Source organism: Amblyraja radiata, chromosome 4 (assembly GCF_010909765.2).
Source record: "Amblyraja radiata isolate CabotCenter1 chromosome 4, sAmbRad1.1.pri, whole genome shotgun sequence".
Taxonomy (NCBI): Eukaryota; Metazoa; Chordata; class Chondrichthyes; order Rajiformes; family Rajidae; genus Amblyraja; species Amblyraja radiata.
The window spans coordinates 40,332,132-40,353,793 of NC_045959.1; the positions used below are offsets into that span (position 1 = coordinate 40,332,132).

Here is a 21,662-nt window from a genome sequence, read left to right on the forward strand (position 1 = left end):
AATTCCTTTGAATCGACTGTGGGTGGCAGCAGAGACCATTTGTTATTTAAATTTAATTAACATGCACCAGATTTTTCATCTCTTCCACAATGTGAGCCTGTAAGTGGCACATCTTTACAAACTGTGATATATTCTTATTGATTATTAAATTCAGTTTAAATTTAGTGGATCAGAACAAAAGAAAATATGTGTCTGCAATAATGTTATTAACTGTAAATCCATTTCACAGGAGCAACACAATTACATTTGGGAAAAACTCATTTTGCAGACAATGGAATGTTAATAGGGCAGGACTGTATATGTGCAATTGATGGGGGAAGAATTTGACAAATACCCGCCTGAGCTTAGAATTGGCTACATTGACAGAAAGTAATTGCTCAAAAATCAACAATAATCTTGTTTTAATTTGTTTGAACATTCGGAAAGGCAACTAAAGTCTAGGTAGAGGTTAAAATGAAAAACAGTTTTCACACAGAGGTCAATGACTTTCCAGGTGCTGAATCAATTTATTTTGATTAACTGTAATTATTCTCATCACTCACTTTCCAGAAGCCAAACAGCACAGTATCAAGAGAAACCATTAGATTAAAGGAATCAGAAAATTGTGGGATTAGAAAATACTGGAAATACTCAGCAGTCAGACATATGTCACAAAAGAGTTAATGGTTTAGCACGATGAGCTTTCATCAGATCTGTTGATATCAGATTCCTTGTGTCTTCAGGATTTTGTGCTATGAAATTGCAGGATATGCATAAACATATAATGTTGTTGTGGCCTAATGAGATTTCATGATTATACAGACAATTGTGTATCCTGTTGAATGTATTGACTTGAACGCTACATTCATTACCTGCCAGTCATCACCAATGAAAATTATCCAATTGTGTGAGTAAGCCACACTGCAATATTTAACAATTACAACAATCAAATGAGTATGTGTACACCATGGAAACACATATGCCATTATATTCTGCCATCTCCCATGGCAATTATTTTAGAGAGAACTAGAATATAAAAAAAGGGATGTAAAGCTTAATAAGGCACAGGTCATACCGCATTTGGAGTATAGTGAGCAGTTTTGGGCTCCATATTTGGGGATGTGCTGATGTTGGAGAGAGTCCAGAGGAGGTTTAGAAGAATAATCCCAAGAACCATTAGGTTAACATATGATGAGCGTTTGGTGGCACTGGGCCTGTACTCGCTGGAGTTTAGAAGGATGAGGGGGAGAGGACCTCATTGAAACTTACCAAATAGTGAAAGGCCTGGATAGAGTGAATGTGGAGAGGATGTTTCCACTTGTGGGAGTCTAGGAACTGAGGCCGTAGCCTTAGAATAAAAAGATATACCTTGAGAAAGGAGATGAGATGTAATTTCTTTAGTCAGAGGGTGGTGTATCTGTGTCAGCCATTGCCACAGACAGCCGTGGAGGGCAAGTCAATGGATATTTTTAAGGCAGAGAGTGACAGATTCATGATTAGTAAGGATGTCAGGGGTTATGGGGAGAAGGCAGGAGAATGGGGTTGAGATGGAAAGATAAATTAGCCATGATTGATTGATGGAGTAGATGATGGGCCAAATGGCCTAATTCTTCTCCTATAACATATGAGTATGCCCAAACAGTATAGTTGATGTTCTGCCGCAGCTTAATGACCTCTGCTTAAAGTAGGCAAATCAAAGTGAAAGGATCCCAATTATTTTCTTTGATCAACCAGGGCCACACAAAAATGAATACAGGTCACTTTTCTCAAATGAGACACAAGAGATCTAGAGCAACAAACAACTTGTTGGAGGAAGCAAGGGATAATGAAACTGTGATATATTCCTATTGATTATTAAATTCAGTTTAAATTTGGAGGCAAGGGTAATGAAATACCAGATCAAAACTTTGTATCAGGACTAAATGTGGCGACGGAAGAAAGCTAGTGAGAGAGGAAGGGGTGAGTCGGGGGCCAGTGGGTGGATGGAGAAAGGGAGAGTGATAGGCACTTCAAGCCAGGTAGGGATGGAGTTGGGAGGCAGAGGCAGGTGGATGATAGGTAGAGGCAGACAACTGTGGTCAGGTAATTTCTGCCTCCACCTATTTCACCCACCTGCCTGTGTTTACAAACTCCACATCTCCCCCTCCCTTACTTGGGTTGATATGCCCTTCATCCTTCACCCCTCCCTTGGTCCACCTGACACCCACTGTCCCCTGACTCACCCTCCGCCCCTCTTGATATTGAATGTCTCCCCTACCCACTCTTAGACCCGATTCAGTCCCGGCCCAAACGTCGACAATTTCTTCCCCGCCGCGGCCATGATCCTGCTCGACCCACCGAGTTGCTCCAGGAGTTATTTGTTGCTCATCTTTCTCGTTGAAGAGCCCGATTGTATTGATTTGTGTGAAATATCCCGAGCAGCTGCAGCTCAATGAAGCCAAGAAGGGTCTCGAACTACCGGAAACGTCTCCCATTCCTTCTCTCCACCGATGCTGCCCAAAGATAGCTCCTCTAGTATCTTTGATGCTGCCTGTCCCGCGGACTTACTCCACCATTTGGTGTCTGACTTCGGTGAAGCCCACCACTTCCGGTGAGCGGGGCCGTCTCCAGGAAGTCGCGCGGCGTTGCCCGTGGTAACCAGGCGCGGCGTTGCCCGTGGTAACCAGGCGCGGCGTTGCCCGTGGTAACCAGCGCAAACCCTGCACAGTGGGGGCCAGGGGCTGCGAGGGAGAAGTCGGAGCGACATGTCGGGTGAGCAGTAGCAGCAGCAGCAGCAGCAAAAAACCTACGTGATCCCCCGTTTGCTCAACACTTTAACTCCCCCTCCCATTCCCACACTGACCTTTCCTGACATTCCCACTCCTGAGCCTCCTCCACTGTCAGAGTGAGGCCCAGCTCAAATTGGAGGAACAGCACCTCATATTTTGCTTGTGCAGCTTACTCCCCAGCGGTATGAACATTGACTTATCTAACTTCAAGTAACACTTGCTTTCCCCCTCTCTCCATACCTCCCCCATCACAGTTCTCTGACCAGTTTGTCCCCCTGATTAAATGTTATCTCTGTATGCTCCGTTGTCACCATCTGAGTCCTAGCTAACAATGATCTGTTCTACATTTCCTTGAACCATATAACCATATAACAATTACAGCACGGAAACAGGCCATCTCGACCCTTCTAGTCCGTGCCGAACACGTATTCTCCCCTAGTCCCATATACCTGCGCTCAGACCATAACCCTCCATTCCTTTCCCGTCCATATAACTATCCAATTTATTTTTAAATGATAAAAACGAACCTGCCTCCACCACCTTCCCTGGAAGCTCATTCCACACAGCCACCACTCTCTGAGTAAAGAAGTTCCCCCTCATGTTACCCCTAAACTTCTGTCCCTTAATTCTCAAGTCATGTCCCCTTGTTTGAATCTTCCCTACTCTCAGTGGGAAAAGCTTATCCACGTCAACTCTGTCTATCCCTCTCATCATTTTAAAGACCTCTATCAAGTCCCCCCTTAACCTTCTGCGCTCCAAAGAATAAAGCCCTAACTTGTTCAACCTTTCTCTGTAACTTAGTTGCTGAAACCCAGGCAACATTCTAGTAAATCTCCTCTGTACTCTCCCTTTGATGTCACGTTGTCACACCTTACACTTCCTTATGTCTGTGTCTCCCTCTCATCTGACTCTCAGTCTGAAGAAGGGTCTCGACCCGAAACGTCATCCATTCCTTCTCTCCAGAGATGCTGCCTGTCCCGCTGAGTCACTCTAGCTTTTTCTGCTTCTGCTTTTGCTTGCTACTGCGCAACTGCCAACAGCTGGGCTATCTCGTGCAGTTTGTGTTTATTTACAGCAAGGCGATTGTCAAACTTGGTAACCGGAAAAATTTCGGGAAAAGTTGCACATTGGCTGAATTGCGAGAGACTCAAGTGTTGACATGGTTTTGTTTCACACGAAAGGGATATTTTGGTTTCTATGTTTCTTTGAGCAAATCAATGCTGATGTCTGACGCTACTTATCGTCTTTATAAGGTGTCATTGCCTAAAAAAAAGTTGCTATGAAGTTAATTTATGCTTTCTTTATAGAAAAAATGAGAAAAGCCAGTGGATCATTGTTGAAGAAGAGTAATTTGCCACTTAATGCCAGGTACAAGTTTTCAGTATAAATTAAAAATATGTAAGCCATTTTTAATCCTCATAATGGGTAAAATCCTGTTTCTCCTGGCCAGCCTTGAATGACTTGAACTAAAGGTGAAAACATAGGCAGGGTTTTATGTATGTCACTTGAGCCTAATATTGTTATCGATGTTCCGAATATAAAAGTTTCATTGGGCAGCAATTGGAATGCAATCTGGCTGATTTTATTTCCCTTGAAATGTTAATGTTTATTTTACAAAAAAATAATTATAGTCTTTATAGTAAGGCATGGACTATAAAAACGTAGAGGTAATATTGGGCCTGAGGAAAACATAGGAAGATGATTTGTAGTGCATTGTAATATTTCACTCCATACTATAAGGAAGAAAACATAAGATTTTCTGGAACATAACTGATTTATTGGGTAACTATTGTAAGTAAATACACATCATTGTGTTGTATATGGTTAAATACTTGAGGATTACAGTAGCTGAATGGACTTGAATGAGGAGCTACAGGAACAAGCTTAAATATTTAAGATTTAACATGGAAAATTAGATAAAAAGTTGAAATTCAATTTCAGGCTAGTGATTGGAGATGAAGCAAAGACAACATTGAAGAATATATTAGATTGATGAGCATAAAGATAAAACAATGTGGAAATAGAATAGTTAAGAGTGTGTCGACAAAATGCAATATATTTACAGCTAGCCAGAGAATTTCAGTTTTGGAGTATCCAGGTATTTCTATGTAAAGACCAATCAAAGTAATCATTTACCACATGGGATTATCTAAATTAGCTGGCACTGAAAACTGAACATGGAGCCTTAAGGTGCAGTAAAGTGGTACATTGGGCAGTGCCCTCTGCTTGCTAAAATAAGTAAAGAAATTTGACTATTATGGTTTATTAGGTTTATAATTGGAAATAAAAATTATATTACAAAGATTAAATTACATTTCTTAGAATGTAATCTCTGCAAAAATAATTTTGCAAATCTTGCAAAAAGAGGCATCATTTCAGGGGATATTAACTGACAGATTAGTGCTTTTCAGATTGCAAAAGTGGTTCTTGCAAAAGCATTTATTGCAAATTATGCAATCAGTTCCAAAGGAAATCATCTCAACAACCTCATTAAATTCTTGAGTTAAAGTATAAGACACATTTCTACACGTGACAGAGTATTGAATGAGGAAGCATAGTTGCAAGATAGAGTTGTAAGACAAAGGGACAGCCATTTAAAATTGAGCTGCATAGAAATAAGAGGGGTTTGAATCAACCAAAGGATAGTGGAGGCTAGACCACTATGAGTGTTTAAAACTCAGGGCTATATGGAACTGATATTGAATGTTGCAGAAGGACTCATGGGAATATGTCTGTTCCTGTTTCTTGTGTTCATTTATATATTTCCCTCTATTCTTTGGGGAACTTTTCTGCCCCTTCTCAAGTTGTGTGACACAAAGGATTCCCATAAATAAACCCTTATCATCTCCTGTAATTATATTATAAAGGAATTAATAGTGGTGACCTGGAACAGTGAGCTTTCCTACTCCGCACAGAACAAGAAGCGTCTTACTCCCTCTTGCCTTGCCCTGCATGCTAATAGGAATATGCATGCCCTGAACTCGTCATCATGCTTTCATAAGCATCCCACTTCCTGTACATTTCTTTATCTGCAAACAACCTATTCCAATCAACTTTAGCAAGTTGCTGCCACACTTCAGAATTTTAACGTGGGCCTAACCTGTCTTTATTCTTAGCTATTTAAAATCTAATAGAACATAGATCACTGGTCTAAAAAGGCTCGCCTACTTACACTTAAATTACTTGAGGAACTTTCCGGAACATACTTGACAAATTTCACCCCGTCTATGGCCTTGGTACTATGAGAGTCCCAGTACATATTGGGAAAGCTAAAATCCCTATTATGACAGCCTTATTAGTCTTGCAACTGTCTGCAATCTCTTGGCATATTTTGTTATTCTAATTCTTGTTAACTATTTGGGAGCCTTTAGTACACTCCCAATAAGGTGATCATCATTTTATTATTTCTCAGCTCATCAGCAATGTCATCTCGGACTACTGTGGCGATATTCTCCTTAACCAATAAAGCAACATATTGTCCTCCTTTACCCTAACCTCTATCTCTTCTGTGGAACCTGTATTCTAAAACATTAAACTGTCAGTCTGTTCCTCTCTTACATAACAGCTAAAACGTCCCAGTCATGTGCACCTATCCAGCCCCATGTTCATCCACTTTATCCATCAGGCCTCTCACATTAAAATAACTGCAATTCAATCCAGCAGTCCTTCCTCACTCCGTGCCGTGCTCCTGCCTATTCTGTCCTCTGAACTTTCTTTCATCACTATCTGTACCAACTTCCGGCCTTTCACCTTCCTCAGTCCTGCATTGGATTCCCCCGCCCCTGCCAATCTAGTTGAAACCCACCCCTACAGCACTAGCAAACCTGCCTGACAGAATATTGGTTCCTCTTCAGTTCATGTACAGGTCACCTCTGCCTAGAAGATATATAATTGGTCCAAAAATCCAAATCCCTGCATCCTGCACCAACCAGCACTCATTCATCTGTTCTATGTTCCCATTCCTAGCCTCACTAGCACATTACAGCAGGAATAATCTGTGGGTCACTACCCTGGAGGTCCCACTTTTTAACCTTTTGTGTAGCTCCCTAAATTCATTTTGCAGGACTTCATCCCTTTTCCCACTCATGTCATTTGTGCCAACATGCCTAACAACTTATGGCTGTTCGCTACCCCCCTTGAGAATGTTAGGTAGTCAACATCCTGGACCTTGGCACCCAGGAGGCAAGATGCCATCCCGGAGTCTCAATTGGTGCCACAGAATCTCTTGTCTGCCCCCCCACCCCCACCCAACTAATGAGTCTCCTACCACTATGGTTCTGCCTGACAGCACTCTTCCCTGCTGTGCCACAGAGCCAGGTTTGATGCCACAGACCTGACTGCTACTGCTGCTAACCCCTGACAGGTCATCCCTCAATAGTATCCAAATGGGTATACCTGTCTGAAGAGGAATGGCCACATGTTTAACCTGCACTCCCAACCCACTCCTCTTTCTAGTGGTCAACCATCTACTCTCTTCACGGACACTAGGCATGGTCACCTTACTTTAACTCTTATCCATGAAGCTCTCATTCTTCTGGATGATCCTGAGGTCATCCATCTGCAGCTCCAGTTCCTTGATGTGCTATGTAAGGAGCTGAAACATGGACACAATTCCTACAGGTGTAGTCATTGTGGACACCAAAAGTTTTCCGGACTTCCCACATACTGCAGGAGGAACATTGCACTGTTCTACCTGCCATCACTACTGCACTAAAATCAAGAGGAAAGTAAAGTACAACAATTACACACAAGAAATGGCAGACTGTTCCTTTGGCTGCTATTCTCCTTTGCTCAGCCTCATGCCAAAGCGTCACACTTCCCCTCCACACAGTCCTTCTCCCAACACAGCCACTCCCAATAGGTCACTCCACTACACTTTGCCTTAATTTTATTGGCTGCTCAAGCAGCCAATTTTGATCACTCACCTAATCCAACCGCTGCCTTTTAAAATTGCCCGCTGCTGCTCCAACCAATCCAATGGTAGGATTCTGTACCGTACTGAAAGCCATTTTGCTAAACTCCTCCCCTCCCCTCAACTTCAATACCTAATGAAGATTATGGACATGTTTATTTCAGTTTTAGTTACAACTAGTCAGATGCTTTTGTCTCTCCAGACGCTTTCTTTTGCTAACTAGGCAAAACCTTTAAGGCTTTCCTCGCATCTATTTGTAGTTTCTTTCATATCTCCTATACTCTCCATTATCCATAGATCTGTTCCACAATTTACTCTAAGCTTTTGACCATGCAATTATCTTGTTATGCGATGTAATGTGATGTTATGAATGATTTTTTTTTGCTCCCTCCTCTTAACATCAGCCCCATGTCACTGTCCTTTCAGGCTACAACTCAGTTCCCTCTCTCTCTTTTTCTCTCCATCGAAAAAGGTACAGCCTCCCAAATAAGTGTTCATCTTTCCTCAAGCTTCTTATTTGAATCCCTATGCCCATGTTAAGTGCCTTAAAACAGCTTCTGTCAAAGGTCCTAATGACATTCTATGTGTTTGTGATAAAGAAAATCAACTGCTTCTTGTCCTACTTAATCTGCCTCCAGCTTTTGATATAGTGAACATAACATATTTCATGAATGATTCCTGACCAATGCCCTGCTGTAAAATAATGCATTCTACTAATTTATCTATTCAGGCATGTTTGAGAATCATTTGCAATGACTTGTTTTCCAGTGCCCCATAATCACCGCTACTATTCCTCTAAGGGCACCTATTGTCTCCTATTTCTCATCATTCTCCCCTATGGCAGTATCTCTATAAATAGTCAGTTCTGCATTCTACTTTGATTATGTCTTCACAATGAGAAATAAAAGCAGATTAAGGACAGATGGTGCCCTGGGAGGAATAGTAGCAATGATTGTTGGAACGCTGTAAAATAGGTCTTCGCAAATGATTACCTAACATTCCTGAATAGATAAACTAGGAAAATGCAACGCTGGTCAGGAATCATTGATGAAGGACGTTATGTTCAGCTATTTCAAAAACAGAAGTAACCTTTCAGGCGTATTAGGAAACCAGAAATCTGCAAGAAATTAGTATTAACAAGAAAATAGTGCTGGAAAAGTGAAAGCTGATAAATAGTCAAGCTGGATAACTTGCCCCGCATGGAGGCATTACATGGCTATTATGGAAATAGTGGGTGCATTGGTGACCATATTTCAGAATTTTCTACATTAAACGGAAGCTCCAGGGGAATAGAGAATGGCAAATGTTCTATTTACAAAAAGGAGGGAGAGAGAACACAGCAAACTTCAGGTTATTTAGCTGAATATAACTAATGGGAAAATACTTTTATGAGACAAGGTCACAGGATACTTAGAAAATATTGAGGTGATCAGACCAAAATCAACATGGATTTCAGAAGAGGATTGTTTAACATCGATTTGGAATACTTTAAGGATGCAACTGATTGAAAAGATCAGGAAGTTTATAGTTGCTGCATTTGGATTTTCAGAAACCTTCTGATAAAATGCCGCATAAAAAGTTACTATGTTAAATTAAAGTATATTGCTGTTGGGAGTAAGGTATTAATATCGATTGAAAATCTGGCAGAAAATAGAGTAAGAAGAAATAGGTATTTTTTTGGGTGGCAGACAGAAAGCAGTGGGGCATTCCTTGGATCATCTAATATTCAATGACTTGGATAAGGGGGCAAATGTATTATTTCGATGTTTGGCAGTGGCACCAAACAGAATAATTTTGGTTTGTGAAGATGATGCAAAGTGATTCCAACATACATTTATGACTTATACAGATTAAACGAGAGGGGAAAAACTTGCAAATGCAGCATAATATGGATAAATGTGGCTATCCATTTTGAGAAAAACAGTAATGAGGTAATGTTGTTAGATTGAGAAGTGATTTTGTTCAGAGACCTGAATATCTTTATACACCTTTTGTCAAAAGCAAACTGGCAAATTGTACCTCAGCCTTCAAAGCAAGAGGTTTTAAGTACAGGACCAAAGGTATCTTGCCAAATGAATGCTTGGTAAGATCACATCTGGAGTACTCAATACATTTTTGTTTATTTTTACCTAAGAAAGGATATACTTGCCCAGAAGGTTCACCAGTCTCTTGGGATGGTGTGTTTGCCTTATGCAGACAGATTACGTTGACAGTGTCTGTGCTTAATAGACTTTAGAATAGAGTACCCAATTGAAACTTGCAAAACTCTTAACAGCATTGCATAACCCAGATTGGAAAGCTGTTTCGCCAGGTTCATCTAGAAAGAGCGATCACACCTTAGTTTATAATGCAAGAGATTTAGGACTGAGATGGGGAGAAGGTTCCTTAGTCAACGGTTGACAAACCTGCAGAATACTCTACCACAGAGGGCTGTACAGGTCACTGAATATTTTTGTGGAGATTTTTAGATACAAAAGTGCATCAAAGGAGATTGGGAATGAAATTATTGTTTTGGGACACATGGCGAGCCGTGGCCATATTGAAATGCTTGAATGCCTGCCTACTGCTCCTATTTTCTATGTTTCTATGAATACTGACTTGACAGCTGTACCAAGTTCATTTGATTCATTCACGACATTGTCAGATTGCTTGTTAGCTATTAAATATTGAATAACTATAAACTTCCTCCAGCTAATTGGTGGGATGTCCAAAGCCATTGTCTTAAGGCTCTGTCATAAATGCTTTGCCTACTCTTAACTCAAGCACTTCCCTTATAATTGTCTGAAATTAAACAATACTTTTTGCCACCTTGATATTACACCTGACCCTAAGATTACCTTTGGACCACAAATACTCTCCAGCATTAAGACAAACTATTTCCATCTCTGAACCAATTTGCTGATTTCCTTTTTCCCATAACCCTCCAAGATGTTTGCGTTTGTCTAATTTTGCAGGTTCATTATCCTAACTTTAATTGCCTCACTACCAACAGCCATAATTTCAGATGGTGTGACCATAAGGTCTGTGATTTTTCAGGGGCTTTAACAAAGATGTTTGCATCTTCTCAAGTCACAGGTCAGTTCCCAGAGGACAGGAGAATAGCCAATGTTCCTTTTTTTAAGAAGGGAACTAGAGATAATCCAGGGAATTGTAGGCCAGTGACACTCACGTCAGTGGGAGGGAAGCTATTGGAGAGGATTCTTCGGAATAGGATTTACTTGCATCTGGAAGAGTATAGGCTAATTAAGGATGTCAACATGGCTTTGTCCGCAGAAGGTCATGTCTTGTGAACCTGATTGCGTTTTTGAGGTAGAAAGGAAATCTCTAGGGAGATCAAAGAATGTCGTCTACATGGATTTTAGTAAGGTATTGATAAAGTCCCTCGTGGTAGGCTATTCCAGAAGAATAAAATGCACAGGATTGACAGTGACATGGTTATTGGATTCAGCACTGGGTTGCTCATAGAATACAGAGGGTTGTAGTGGAATGATGTTATTCTGGTTGGAGGCCTGTGACCAGTGGAGTTATAAAGTCATTGAGTCATACAGCGTGGAAAAAGGCTTTTCAGCCCGACTTGCCCACACAGACAAACATGCCCCATCTATACTTGTCCCACCTGCCAGTGTTTGCCCCATATTCCTCTAAACTTATCTTATCCATGTACCTGTCCTAAAGTATTTTTAAACATTGTGATAGTTTCTGCCTCAACTACATCTTCTGGCAGATCGTTCCATATATTTGCCATCCTTTGTGTAAAAAAATGTTGCCCCTCAGATTCCTTTTAAATCTTTCCTTCCTCACCTTAAACTATGTCCTTTGGATTCTTGATTCCCCTATTTTGGGTAAAAGTGTGCATTTACCGTATCTAAACTTCTCATGATTTTATAATTTCTATAAGATCATCCCTCATCCTCCTGTGCTCTAAGGAATAAATTCCTAGTCAGCTCAACCTCTCCCTGTAGCTCGGGCTCTCGAGTCCTGGCAACATCCTCGTAAATCTTCTCTGCACCCAACTTGACACAATCAGGGAGACCAAACTGAACACAATACGCTAAATATGGCCTCACCAATGTCTTGTACAACTGTAACATGACCTCCCAACACGTTAGGCTGCTTTGGAAGATGAGAGCCCACGATATCAAAGGGCAGATACTAGCATGGATAACAGGTTGACTGGAAGGCAGAAGACAAAGAGTGGCAATAAAGGGGGCTCTTTCTGGTTGGCTGCCAGTGACTAGCGGAGATCAGCAGGGGTTGGTGCTGGGGCCGCTACTCTTCACGTTGTATATTAATGATTTGGACGAAGGGATTGAAGGCTTTGTGGCCAAGTTTGCAGATGATATGAAAATAGGTGGAAGGGCAGGTAATGTAGGGAATGCAGGGACTCTGCAGAAGGACTTGGACAGGTTGGGAGAGTGGGCAGAGAAGTGGCAGATGGAATATAGTGTAACAAAGTGTGGAGTCATGCACATAAAAACAGGGATGTAATACTGAGGCTCTATAAGGCATTGGTAAGGCTACATTTGGAATATTGTGAGCAATTCTGGGCACCATATCTGAAGAAGGATTTGCTGGTTCTGTAGAGGGTCCAAAGAAGGTTTACAAGAATGATCCCAGGAATGAGTAGGTTAACCTATGATGAGCGTTTGTCAGCACTGGTCCTGTACTGACTGCAGGTGCTTGTCTATATTGAGTATGTGCGTTCTCCCCCTGATCGTGTGGGTTTCCCCGGGTGCTCCGGTTTCCTCCCAAGGTCCAAAGCCGTGCAGATTTGTAGGTTAATTGGCTTCGGTAAAGATTTGATGTTTTCAAGAGGGAGTTAGGGTTAGCTCGTAGGGCTAAAGGAAGCAAGGCATATGGGGAAAAAGCAGGAACGGGGTACTGATTTTAGATGATCAGCCTTGATCATATTGAATGGAGCTGCTGGCTCGAAGGGCCGAATGGCCTATTCCTGCACCTATTTTTCTATGTTACTCGCTGGAGTTTAGTAGAATGAGGGGGGACCTCATTGAAACATACAGAATGGTGACATGCTTGGATAGAGTAGATGTGGAGAGGATGTTTCCACTAGTGGGAGAGTAGGGCTAGAGGTCATAGCCTCAGAATGAAAGGACATTCTTTTAGGAAGGAGATGAGGAGAATTTTTTTTAGTCAGAGGGTGGTGAATCTGTAGTATTCTTTGCCACAAAAGGCTGTGGAGGCCAAGTCAGTGGATATTTTTAAGGCAGATATAGTTAGATTCTTGATTAGTACAGGTGTCAGAGGTTATGGGGAGAAGGCAGGAGAAAGGGGTTAGAAGGGAGAGATAGATCAACCATGATTGAATGGCGGAGTGGACTTGATGGGCTGAATGCCCTAATTTTACTCCTATCACTTATGAAAGAACACAGTTAATAGCAAGACCCTTAACAGCATTGATGTATAGAGTGATCTTGGGATCCCAGTCTATTTTCCCCCTGAAAGTGGCAACATAAGTTGATAAGTGGTAAATAAGGTCTATGCTTGGCTTTATTGATCAAGGCATTGAGTCACTAAGAGTCAGGAAGTCATGTTGCAGCTTTATAGGACTTTGATTAGTCCACATTTTGGAGAATTGTGTGCTGTTCTTGTTGCCCCATTACAGGAAGGATGTAGAGTGTTTGGAGAAGGTGGGTAAAGGTATACCAGAATGCTGGATTAGACGGCATTACATATAAGGAGCGGTTGGACAAATTTGGTTTGTTTTCTCTGGAACATACGAGATTAAGGGGAGACCTGATAGAAGTATATAAAATTGTGAGAGGCATAGAGAGCATATACAGTCAGAACCTTTTACCATGGGTGGAAATGTCAAGAAGTAGAGGGCTAGTTTTAAGATAAGAGAGGCAAAATTTGACCATGATGTGCAGGGCAAGTGTTTTTACCCAGAGCTTGGTGGGTCATTAGAAAAATATTTCTAAGATAGATAAATCCCAAGGGCCTGATGGGATTTATCCCAGGTATTCAAAGAGGCATGAGAGGAGATTGGAGGAGCCTTGATGAAGATCTCTGCCTCTCAGCCTCGATATGGAGATATCAATATTTTAGCTTTGTTTAGCAAGGGAAGTAGAGATAATCCAGAAAATCATAGGCCAGTGAGCCACATGTCTGTGGTAGGAAAGCTAATGAAGAGGATTCTTTGAGATAGGATTTTCTCTCATTTGGAAGCAAATGGGCTCAATAGGGACAGTCAGCATTGTTTTGTCCGTGACAGGTCTTGTCATACTAGCTTACATAGAAACATAGAAAATAGGTGCAGGAGGAGGCCATTCGGCCCTTCGAGCCAGCACCGCCATTCATTGTGATCATGGCTGATCGTCCCCTATCAATAACCCGTGCCTGTCTTCTCCCCATATCCCTTGACTCCACTAGCCCCGAGAGCTCTATCTAACTCTCTCTTAAATCCATCCAGTGACTTGGCCTCCACTGCCCTCTGTGGCAGGGAATTCCATAAATTCACAACTCTCTGGGTGAAAAAGTTTTTTCTCACCTCAGTCTTAAATGGCCACCCTTTTATTCTAAAGACTGTGGCCCCTAGCTCTGGACTCGCCCAACATTGGGAACATTTTTCCTGCATCTAGCTTGTCTAGTCCTTTTATAATTTTATATGTTTCTATAAGAACCCCCCTCATCCTTCTAAACTCCAGTGAATACAAGCCTAGTCATTTCAATCTTTCCTCATATGTCTCGTGAACCTACGCTGCACTGCCTCAATCACAAGGATGTCCTTCCTCAAATTAGGAGACCAAAACTGTACACAATACTCCAGATGTGGACTCACCAGAGCTCTATACAACTGCAGAAGTACCTCTTTACTACTATACTGAAGTCCTCTTGTTATGAAGGCCAACATTCCATTAGCATTCTTCACTGCCTGCTGTACCTGTAAGCCAACTTTCAGAGACCGGTGTACAAGGACACCAGGTACGTGCCGTGAGTAATTACTCAGGGTAGGCAGTCAGTCGGCTTTAAAAAAAAATTAAACCGCGCATGCGCAGATTGTTCACTCCGTAAAAATTAAAAATTAAAATAAAAACAGTAACAATTCAATTTGCCCATGGCTTCCTAGTCTCCTTTATTCTTAATTACTGAATGGGTGGGGGGTGAAGGGTGATGGCAGGTGGAGAGATGGTGGGAAAAACGAGAGTACAGGGAAAAGTTGAATCAGTTGTCATCTTATTGAATGACAACACTTGATCAAGGGACGAATTGAGGGGAGAGTTCCTTTCACAGCGTGTGGAGAGTCTGTGCCAGGAGTAAAGTTGTGGGGAGGGCAGGAGCGTTGAGAAGGAGGGGGTCAGGGATAATGCCAGTAACTCACTCACTCACCGCTGCCACAGCTCTCCGGGCGCGAAGCCACCGCACTGTAGCCGGGGATAGAAGCAGCTCGGGGAGCTGCGAGCGGCCGCCGGGACCCGACAGCAGAACTGGCCACAACTTCAGCGCCTTCTGCCGGCCCGCTCACCTCTGGCAGTGCTCTCCGTCTGAACACCTCTCACCTGCCGCTCGCTCATGTCAGCCGCTTCCTACAAATCCTTAAATTCCCACAGCCGAGTAACCTCAATCGCGCTGTTGGAATTTAAGGATTTGTGGGACATGAGTGAGGCCAGCGAGCGGCAGGAGAGAGGTTTTTAGATGGAGAGCTGCCAGAGGTGAGCGGGGGCTGGCAGAAGGCGCTGAGGTGGAGGCTGGTTCCGCTGTCCGCCCCGGCGGCCGCTCACAGCCACCCGAGCGTCGCAAGTGGCATTATCCCGATCCCCTCCTTCACAACATTCGTGCCCTCCCTGCAATTTTACCCCGGGCCAGACTCCCCAAACGCTGTGAAAGGAGCTCTCCCCCCACCCCCACAACCCGGGAAATATGGTATTTAAAAACATCACCAAGAAATGTACTTACCACATCATTGGTACACGAGCTCCATTCTTCTCTCTCTGTTTCCTAAGATGCACTTAAAATAATGCCAATCCATATTTGAATATCCTCTCTCACCCTAACCATGGACTGTTTGCCCTCCTCCCATCAGGGAGGCGGTACAGGAGCCTCAGGTCTCGCACAAGCAGGCTGAGGAACAGCTTTTTCAACAACACCATTACACTGCTGAACTCAGAGTCCCGTCGCTAGCTATCTCTAGACTCTCCCATTTGTATACAGTTATTTGTATATGTACCAGTTTTAATTCATCCACAATCCACACATTGTAAACCAGTATTTTTAGTTTTATTGTATGCTTATTTTGTATTTTTATATTTCTTCTACTATCTTGCACTATGACTATGACCAGACGCTAAACTGCATTTTGTTGTACCTATACCCGTATTTGTGCAATGACAATAAAGTTGAATTGAATTGAATTGAATTGAATTGAAAACCCCGCCAAGAAACTAGCGCTGCACATGCGCAGTGCTGCAAAGGCAGAATTTCAGCTGCCTTCAGCCCCGTTTGAAATTGACGGCGTCCAGCACCGCTGACGGCATGTGGGCTGGACAGACCTTCAAGGGTTACAAGCGCTGCGGATGAAAGGCACGGAGAATTATGCCTACCTAAGAGATCGATCTCTTAGATAGGAATAATTCTCCCATGCCTTTACTATTTATATTTAGTTATTACCATTTTATAATTTTAGTCAGGGTAGGCAGTGCCTACCTTGCCTACGCTGACGGCATGTGCCTGAAGGACGCCCAGGTCTCGCTGCACCTCCCCCTTACCTAACCCCATTGAGATAATAATCTGCCCCCTTGTTTTTTCCGCAAAAAGTGGATAACCTCACATTTATCTATATTATACTGCATCTGCCACGCATCTGCCCACCAACTCAACCTGTCCAGGTCACCCTGCAACCTCCTAACATCCTCTTCACAGCTCACACTGCCACCCAGCTTTGTGTCATCCGCAAACTTGCTAGTGTTGCTCCTAATTCCCTCTTCCAAATCATTAATATATATGGTAAACAGTTGTGGCCCCAACACCGAGCCTTGCGGCACTCCACTCGCCACTGTCTGCCATTCTGAAAAGGACCCGTTCACTCCTACTCTTTGCTTCCGGTCTGCCAACCAATTTTCTATCCATGTCAACACCCTACCCCCAATACCATGTGCTCTAATTTTAGTCACCAGTCTCCCGTGCGGGACCTTATCAAAGGCTTTCTGAAAGTCTAGATACACTACATCCACTGGTACCCCTTCATCCATTTTACTTGTCACATCCTCAAAAAATTCCAGAAGATTAGTGAACCATGATTTCCCTTTCATAAATCCATGTTGACTTGGAATAATCCTTTTACTGCTATCCAAATGCCCCATTATTACCTCTTTAATAATTGACTCCAGCATCTTTCCCACCACCGAAGTCAGGCTAACTGGTCTGTAATTCTCCTTTTTCTCTCTCGCTCCTTTCCTGAAAAGTGGGATAACATTAGCTATCCTCCAATCCACAGGAACTGATCCTGAATCTATTGAACATTGGAAAATGATCACCAATTTGTCCACTATTTCTAGAGCCACCTCCCTGAGGACCCTGAGATGCAGACCATCAGGTCCAGGGGATTTATTGTCCTTCAGTCCCATTAGCCTACCCAATACTATTTCTTGATTGAGTTTTATAGAGGAGGTAACAAAGTTGATTAATGACGGCAGGACATCGGATTTAGCTACATGGATTTTAGCTACATGGACTAAGTGGGACCTGTTGGGTCCCATGTTCACACGGGAGGGCAGGTACCCCAACGCAATATTCCACCTCTCCACCAATTTCAATATTGGTGGCCAGTGAGGGCTTTCTGGAGCTCTAGCATGGGTGTTGTGGGCCGAAGGCACTGGTTTCCAGAGGGCTAGTATGGACATTGTGGGCCAAATGGATTCTTGGGCTGGCAGCTCAGTCACTCAGGCCTGGTGGGCTGGCAGCTCAGTCACTCAGGCCTGGTGGGTTGGCAGCTCAGTCACTTGGGCGTGGTGGACTGGCAGCTCAGTCACTCAGGCCTGGTGGGCTGGCAGCTCTGAAACTGCCAGAAATTCTGCCTAAAACAGGTGAGAGACTGTGAGAGAGAAGGGGGAGAGGGTGGAGAATCAATTTTAGACATCTTTCATCTTTTTCTGCAGATCACAGCAATGAAGGAGGAAAGTCTATCCTGGCATGGATCTCACAGGGAGCGAATGAAGGGAGGGAGTAATATACTGGGGTGAGGTTTAATACTTGCAGGGAGAATACTTACTGATGGGCCAAAGGGACTCCTCCTGGGCTAGTACAAGCCTGATGGGCGGGAGGGGCTTTAAAAACAAATCTGAGTGAAATCTCATTGAAAGGCACTTTTTCTGGACTTTTCCCGGCCTGGCATGGGCCTTTTGGGCCATAATGCTCCTCCTGGGCTAATACGGGCATTTGGGGCAAAGGGGACTAACTTATTGGCTAATAGGGGCCTTGTGGGCCAAAATTAGTAGTTTCAGGCAGGACAAACAACGAATTTAATTTCATTTCAATTGCAAGCACAGGGCAAGCCAAATAGCTCATTGCATTTTCATTTCACTTCCATTGCCATTGCAGTTTCAAGCACTGGGCAGGCCAAACAGCTCTTTGTATTTTCATTTCACTTCCATTGCCATGGCAGTTTCAAGCACATGGCAGGCCAAACAGCTGATTGCATTTTCATTTTACGTCCATTGTCATTGCAATTTCAAGCACAGGGCAGGCCAAACAGCTGATTGCATTTTCATTTCACTTCCATTGCCATTGCAGTTTCAAGCACAGGGCAGGCCAAATCGAATTGCATTTTCTTTTCATTTCATTTCCATTGCCATTGCAGTTTCAAGCACAGGGCAGGCCAAATAACTCTGTTCATTTTCATTAAGGGCTAAGAAATCATTTATTGCAAGTACATTGCAGACTCAAAGTTCAGTTGATTCACAGCTTAGAATGAGAGTCGTGGCTCCCTCGCGATCTTGCAGAGTGACTGAGTCACGTCCAGGCATCCGGGGTTTTATTGTTCTGCCCCCCCCCCCCCCGCCCCCAGGAAGGGGCTTTACCTTCATCGTGGGGATTGACAGGTGAGAGGATCTCAAGGTTTTTTAAACACTCATAACTTTTTTCTTTTTCATCGATGGGAAAAATCCTCAGGGCCTGCTCAGCGGAGGTAGACTTGTGAGTAAGATGGCCAAAAATCATAGCGATATATGGTAGCGTTTTTTTAATAATCAATATACAGCGCAGATGGGAAGTGGTCAAGATGAAACTTTTAATTATATAGATTTAGCAAATCTCTCATGGTAGGCGGATTCAGAAGATTAAGATGTATAGGGTCCACTGTGACTTGGTCATTTATATTCAGAACTGGCTAATCCATAGAATATAGAGGATAGTGGTGGTAAGGTGTTATTTTGGCTGGAAGTCTGTGACCAGTGGAGTGCCACAGGGATTTATGCTTGGACCGCTGTGGTATGTGATATTTATAAACAACTTTGATTTAAATGTTGATGGGAAAGCTATCAAATAATGAAATTGGATTGGGATCAGTTACAGGTATGGGTGGAGAAATGACAGATGGAATTTAATCCAAGCAAGTGTGTGATGTGCTGCAGTTTGTGAGGTCGAATATAAGGGTAAAGTATACAAGTAATGGCAAGGGCCTTAACAGCATTGATGCACAAAGGGATCTTGGGGTCCAAGTCCATAGTTCTGAAAATGGCAACACATATTCAGAATAGTAAAGAAGTCATAAGGTATGCTTGACTTCATGGGTCAGGGCATTAAGTATAAGAGTCAAGAAGTCATGATGCAATGTTATGGGACATTTGGAGTATTATGTACAGCTCTGGTTGCCCCATTACAGGAAGGATGTTGAGGCTTTGGAGAAGGTACAGAAGAGTTTTTAAATGCCTGAATTGGAGGATATTAGCTATAAGAAGAATTTGGACATATAATTCAACCTTGGATTATTTTTTCTGGCGTGGCAGACACTAAGTGGTGACAATACAATATATAACATTTCTTATATAGAAGTATATTAAATGATGAGAGGCATCAATAGGATAGACAGTCAGAACCTTTTTCCCATGATGGTAGTGTCGAAGACTAGGGGGCACAGATTTAAGGTGAAAGGGGCAAAGTTTAAAGGAGATGTGCGGTGCACGTTTTTTACACAGAAGGGTAGTGAGTGCTTGAAATGGGCAGCCAAGAGTAGTGGTGGAGGTAGATACAATAGCAGCGTTTAAGCAGCTTTTAGATATGCACATGGATGGGCAGGGAATGGAGGGCTTGGATCTTGTTCAGGTAGATGAGATTAATTTAGCGTTTTATCATGTTTGACACGCATTTAGGGCTAAAGGGTCTGTTCCTGTCCTGTACTTGTCTATATTCTATATTCTACAACAGTTCAAGAAGGTAAATGATTCGAAAAATGCTAAGTAATGCTAGCGCTACTGCATTTCTGTTTTAGAAAATGGTCAGCAGACCCACTGGCTTCAATTGAAACTGAATACATAAAGAATCTTCGGCAGCAAATTTGTCTGTTGGAATTAGAAACTAGTTTCCTATATCCTTTCGTATTTTTTCAAAAAAATATATATATCCATATCTTGTATGTAATGTAATAACAAAACTAATTGTAAATTATGTTTTTTTATCTAATGCTAATAACCATTGCAATTAGTAAACTCTAATGTTCTGTCAATAATGTTTACAAAATTTAAAATTTGTTCCTTGACTACAAGTATTAACACGGCAACAGGCTAAGAAAGCTGCAAGCATCCCACCACAAATTGCACAGGAGGCCGAGAAAATGTTGAAGGAAATGAAGGTATTTGTAATTATGTACAAACAGATTTTTATGTGAATTTACATTATATAATAATATGAAAACATTTGGATATATTTAGTGTCCTGTGGACCTAGTTATATTGACTTTTTAATTCTCTATTCTATAACAGCCTTTTCTAATGCTCTTCCCTTTTTACTTGAAGATGGTGAACTTGTATTGCTTACATTCCAGCAGCTCTCCATGACTGATTGTTTGTTCCATATAGCTGAGTAATCAATTTGCCTTCAGATAGTTTGAATTTGTACCTTATTTTCTCCTGCTGACTCGCGTTAATCCATTCTGTGTTTATGGTTTCCGAGGTATTTAATGTTTAATATTTCGGTTCTAGGTGGCTCTGTTACTTCCTTTCAGAGATAAATGTAATATGTTTTTTTCTAATCTTAAATATATCCTTAAATAAATTTAAGTAGAGTTGCCACGTTACCGCGCCAGAGACCCGGGTTTGGCCCTGACTACGGGTGCTGTCTGTACAGAGTTTGCATATTCTCCCCGTGACCTACGTGGGTTTTCTTCGGGAGCTCCAGTTTCCTCCCACACTCCAAAGATGTACAGGTTTGTAGGCTGTTTGGCCTGGTAAAATTTTAAATTGTCCCTAGTGTATATAGGATAGTATTAGTGTGCAGGGATGGCTGGTCAGCATAGACACTGTGGGCAAAAGGGCCTGTTTCACCGCTGTATCTCTAAACTAATCGAAACTAAGCATGGAAATTGACCCTTCAGCCCACTGAGTTCCTGCTGATCCTCAACCACTCATTTTTACTGATCCTATGTTGAACATATTTTTAAATTCTCCCAACATTCTTATAAACTCCTCCCAGATTCCACCACTAGAGTTAACATACAGTGTCCAATTAACCTGTCAACCCACAGTTTTGGGATGTGGTAAGAAATTGGAGGGTGTGCACTCATATGGAGAATGTACACGCCCATGCAGTCACATGGAGAACATACTAACTCCAGCAAGACAGCACCCGATGTTGGGATTGCACCCAGATATCTGGAGAGTTAGCAGCTCTGGCAGATGCACCATTCTGCTTCCTTTGCAAACTCTTACAATTTTGCCTGGAAGCAGTCCAGCAACTGCCCCACCCTCCACCCCAACCCCCAAGCTCCTCCAAAGTAAATTTATTTAAACTTTTTGAAAGATACCTATTACAACTTACTATGTACCCATTGAGTA

General features: G+C 42.4%; 1 protein-coding gene across 4 annotated transcripts in view; it reads left to right on the forward strand.

The window, feature by feature from the left end:
• The first annotated feature begins 2,644 nt into the window (after nt 1–2,644).
• LOC116972002 (centrosomal protein of 55 kDa-like) overlaps nt 2,645–21,662 on the forward strand; it is a 45,993-nt gene continuing 26,975 nt past the window's right edge. For 3 of the 4 annotated variants that reach the window (XM_033019231.1, XM_033019232.1, XM_033019234.1), the window contains exons 1-4: nt 2,645–2,730; nt 4,055–4,115; nt 20,102–20,197; nt 20,383–20,461. In XM_033019231.1, coding sequence (XP_032875122.1) covers nt 2,724–2,730; nt 4,055–4,115; nt 20,102–20,197; nt 20,383–20,461 — 243 coding nt within the window. In that variant the 5' untranslated portion in view covers nt 2,645–2,723. Of the gene's footprint in view, nt 2,731–4,054; nt 4,116–20,101; nt 20,198–20,375; nt 20,462–21,662 lie in introns of all 4 variants that reach the window. The other variant, XM_033019233.1, reaches the window with a different exon arrangement.